The sequence below is a fragment of the Polyergus mexicanus genome, unplaced genomic scaffold (assembly GCF_030449975.1).
Source record: "Polyergus mexicanus isolate NDT 795.1 unplaced genomic scaffold, iyPolMexi1.0 SCAF_9, whole genome shotgun sequence".
Lineage (NCBI taxonomy): Eukaryota > Metazoa > Arthropoda > Insecta > Hymenoptera > Formicidae > Polyergus > Polyergus mexicanus.
The window spans coordinates 4,995,486-4,999,668 of NW_027223329.1; the positions used below are offsets into that span (position 1 = coordinate 4,995,486).

At 45.6% G+C, this 4,183-nt stretch overlaps 1 protein-coding gene across 1 annotated transcript; it reads left to right on the top strand.

Moving 5' to 3' along the window:
- Positions 1 to 1,201: 1,201 nt before the first annotated feature.
- On the top strand, positions 1,202 to 3,928 carry LOC138936490 (uncharacterized). Its single transcript, XM_070301918.1, has 5 exons — positions 1,202 to 1,259; positions 1,365 to 1,824; positions 1,988 to 3,083; positions 3,298 to 3,594; positions 3,728 to 3,928. The coding sequence occupies exons 1-5, from the start codon at positions 1,202 to 1,204 to the stop codon at positions 3,926 to 3,928; spliced, it is 2,112 nt and encodes a 703-aa protein (XP_070158019.1).
- The last annotated feature ends 255 nt before the right edge of the window (positions 3,929 to 4,183 follow it).

The following is a 4,183-nucleotide window of genomic DNA, read 5'->3' on the forward strand; positions in this document are numbered from 1 at the left end:
AGAGGAACGGTTTAGCGGCGATACGAGCGCGCTTATCGCGTTTCAGGTATCAAGTTTTTTCCGTTTCTTGGCGACGACGCGTTTCCGATGACGAGATGCGTCCGAAAGCGAGTATCCGGCTCGGTTGATCGGAGCGCGTCCTCACTTTTTTCCCTGTTATAAAAGGATACCGCGGCGATCTCGAGATATTAGTACGTTCGAGAATATTCGCGGCACGATGAATCGCGTACCGAATATTCTAACGAGATTAGCTGGAAGAGTAGTGAATGTTCGAATTAAAAATATCGAGGATATACAAAATTTGGAGATACGGAATTGTTTAAAGAAGGAACTGCGCAAATATTATATAGAGGACTGTCTGTACTGTACGGAAAAGATCGGTTTCGCGGAAGAGTCCGTGCGAGAAGCGAGCGAGGCGCGATTCGACGAGCCCTTCGCGAATATTGAAGTCGACGGCTATCTGCTTTATCGCAATTGGAAGCGGCGATACGAAATTCCAAGATTTTCGTGGGAACTGAATCACGTCGTGCATTGCTTTTACAAGTACGGGTGCCGATTCGAGAACGGAAATTATTTCGAAGAGGAGAGATATTGCGTAGATTGCACGCATAGATGTAATTTCGTGAGAAGCGTATCGACGCACATAAAAAAAACGGTGTATAGCGAGATAGTGCCCGCCTGCCATCTCATCGAAGTTTTCGACGTATCGAATAATTGGTGCGACGGCTGCGCGACTAAAGCTTTGTTCTATATTGAGAAATACGACGAGGAAGAGACGTGGTTTATCTGTAAAAGATCTTGGCGTTCGTTAAACGACGAATCGAGAAATGATAGATGATCTTCTCGATATCGCGCGGGATGTCGCGACGGTGGACGCGTATCGCGCGTGGGCGAGACGGTGCGACGAATGTCTCGAGTTTCTGCAGGAGTGTCGAAGTGGTCGCCAAGGGAGATCCACAGGAGCGATAATTCTCTGATCGTTCGAACCGTTCGATTAACGGGCGCGAGAGACGATTTGCGCCGACGTTTCGAACATATAGGAGGCGGTGTAAAGAGGCGCGAGGAATTCTCGTGGTCCGAGATCGAGACGGCTTTCTCTAGACGCATTTTAACTGGCGCGGTTATCAATTTCGATTATATCGAACCTCTGCGATTTTTCAAGAACGCTTGAGATACCGTGCTCGATCGAATATGCGATGTTATGGGTGAATACAATAGTGTTAAGCTCAATACTGTATTCATCGGCGAGTTCGTCTCAGGTAACAAGATCGATGTTAAGAGTATTATCACGAAAAATTATCCGCTTTTACCTCTTTCCAATTTGAGAGAGTGATATGAGAAGCGCGTAGTCGACGCTATTCTAGCTTCGTTGGAGGAGTTTCAGGAGCGCGATAGCGGATGGGCATTGTCGCGAATATTAAATTTAATGGTGAACGTGAACAGATACAATTCTATGCGCGCCGGATGCCGCGTCGAGATACCGCGAGAGATTATATTGAAGAAAGCGGTGGTCAATGTGCGATCTACGGATAACGCGTGTTTCGTGTGGGCGGTAGTCGCCGCTCTATATCCGGTCGAGAAACATACAGAGAGAAGCTCGCGGTACCCTCATTACTCGACGGTGTTGAATCTGGAGGGCGTCGAGTTTCCCATGAGTTTAAACGGAATTACTAGATTCGAGCGATTTATTAACGATATATCCATCAATGTGTATACCGTTCGAGATAAGAAGAACGGGAAAGGTAGCTGCCGTATCGTTCCTCTGCATCTCACCGACGATAAGAAGGATAGACACGTTAATTTATTTTATCTGAACGATACGACGTAGTATTTTGCGTGGATTAACAATCTGTCACGACTCATCGGTTCGCAACTGAGCGGTAGAAAACATAAAACGCATATATGCGATCAGTGAGTACGAATTAAAAAAATTTGGTTGCATAATGTGAATAACGTACCCGATTTAAAAATGTGTATTATGTCGCAGATGCATGCATTATTTTCGAACGAGCGATAAATTATCGGCTTACAGCGCGAACTGCGAAAGGATGAACGAGGGCGCTATAGTTCTTCCTACTAACGACGATAAATGGTTAGAGTTTCACAACTACGGTAGAAAGGATAGACTTCCATTCGTGGTGTACACCGATCTAGAATGCGTGCTGGAGAAAAAAGAAAAGAAGAGAACGTCGAACACGTCTATTGTTCAGCATCACAAAGTCTATAGCGCTGGATATTACTCGCAATGCGCGTTCGACGACGCTAGCTCGACTTATAAAGCTTATCGCGGTGAAGATTGCGTATCATGGTTCGTTAAAGAATTCTACGATATAGCGCTTTGCATGAGAACTATTCTCGACACCGATGTGCCTATGACGAATTTTACATCGGACGAGTGGGAGAGATTCATGAGCGCGACGCACTGTCGCGTTTGCGAGAGACCGTTCGAACCGGAAGACGCTCGCGTGCGCGATTACTGTCATCTGACCGGACGATACAGAGGCCTGGCGTATTCAAATTGTAATTTAAATTATAAGGAGACTTATGTAATTCCTGTATTCTTTCACAATTTATCGGGCTATGACGCGCATTTTATCATTAGAGATGTGGCTAACGCTTTTCCCGGTAACGTCGAACTGTTGCCGCTAACTAAAGAAACATATATCTCTTTCACGAAGAACTTCGAGGATACGTCGAACGAGAGATGGTTTGGAAAACGTATAAAATCGCGCTTTGTGGATTTTTTCAAGTTTCTAAGCGCGAGTCTCGAAAAATTGGCGTCGTATCTAGATAAGAGCGAACTAAGGATCGTGCGTTCGGAATTTTCCGATCTCGACGACGCCGATTTCAAGCTTTTCGCGCGAAAGGGCGTGTTTCCGTACGAGTACATTGACGACATTGATAAATTGTTAGAGACTCGTTTACCGCCGCGCGAGACTTTCGACAGTTCGCTGACCGGTAATGCGATATCTGAGAATGATTACGCGCGCGCGATAAGAGTCTGGGAGCGGTTTCGCGTTGAGACGCTGGGCGACTATAGTGATTTATATTTAAAAACCGACGTTCTATTGGCCGATGTCTTCGTAAATTTTCGCGACGCGTGTATGAGAAGTTATAATTTAGATCCCGCGTACTATTATACGTTACCTGGATACACGTAGGACGCTATGTTAAAGTATACAGGTATTCGATTCGAGTTATTAATCGACATTGATATGGTGATGTCCGTGGAACGCGGAATACGCGGCGGGCTAAGTCAATGTTCCAATAGCGCGCGCTAATAACAAGTATTTACAGTTGTACGATCCCTCGGAACCATCGTCTTATCTCATGTATTACGATATAAATAATTTGTACGGATGGGCGATGTGTCAATCGTTACCTTATGAAAATTTTCAATGGGGCGATGACGTTACGAGCATTGACTTAATGTTCGTGACACCAAACTCGCCTATCGGTTATATTCTAGAAGTCGACTTTGCGTCCGACCTTCATAACTCTCACGCTGACTTGCCGTTTTGCCCAACGCGTGATAAGCCGCCCGAAAAACGAGAGGAGAAACTTCTCGCCACGCTATACGATAAGAGCCGTTACGTGATATATTATCGCAATTTTCAGCAATGTGTTCGACACGGATTACGAGAATACACAGAATAATGCAATTCGCGCAATCTCCATGGCCGCGCGGATATATCGAACTGAATACGCGATTACGAATTAAAACGAGTTCGAGAAAAATCTGTACAAATTGATGAATAACGCCGTGTTCGGCAAGACTATGGAGAACCAATCACTCGGACATCCGACTCGCGACTCGGTGGGACGGGCGATACGGCATAGAGGCGATGATCGCGAAGCCGAATTTTCACAGCAGAAGCGTCTTCGCGGAGGATTTTGTAGCCGTGGAATTGCGAAAACTCGAAATTAAGTTTAATAAACCGATTTACGTTGGTATGGGCATGAATTTGTCGGGCTTAGAGCGAAAATGTACGCGCTGCGAGTTAACGGTAGAGACGATACGAAAAGAATCAAGGGTGTTAAGAGCGGCGTTGTCGCAAGAACGATAACACTCGACGATTACGCGTGCTGTCTTCGACGAAGAATCGAGATGAGATGCGAACAGTCCTGCGTATGATCTAAGTTACACAAAGTGTATACGATATCGGAGTCGAAGGTCGCGCTC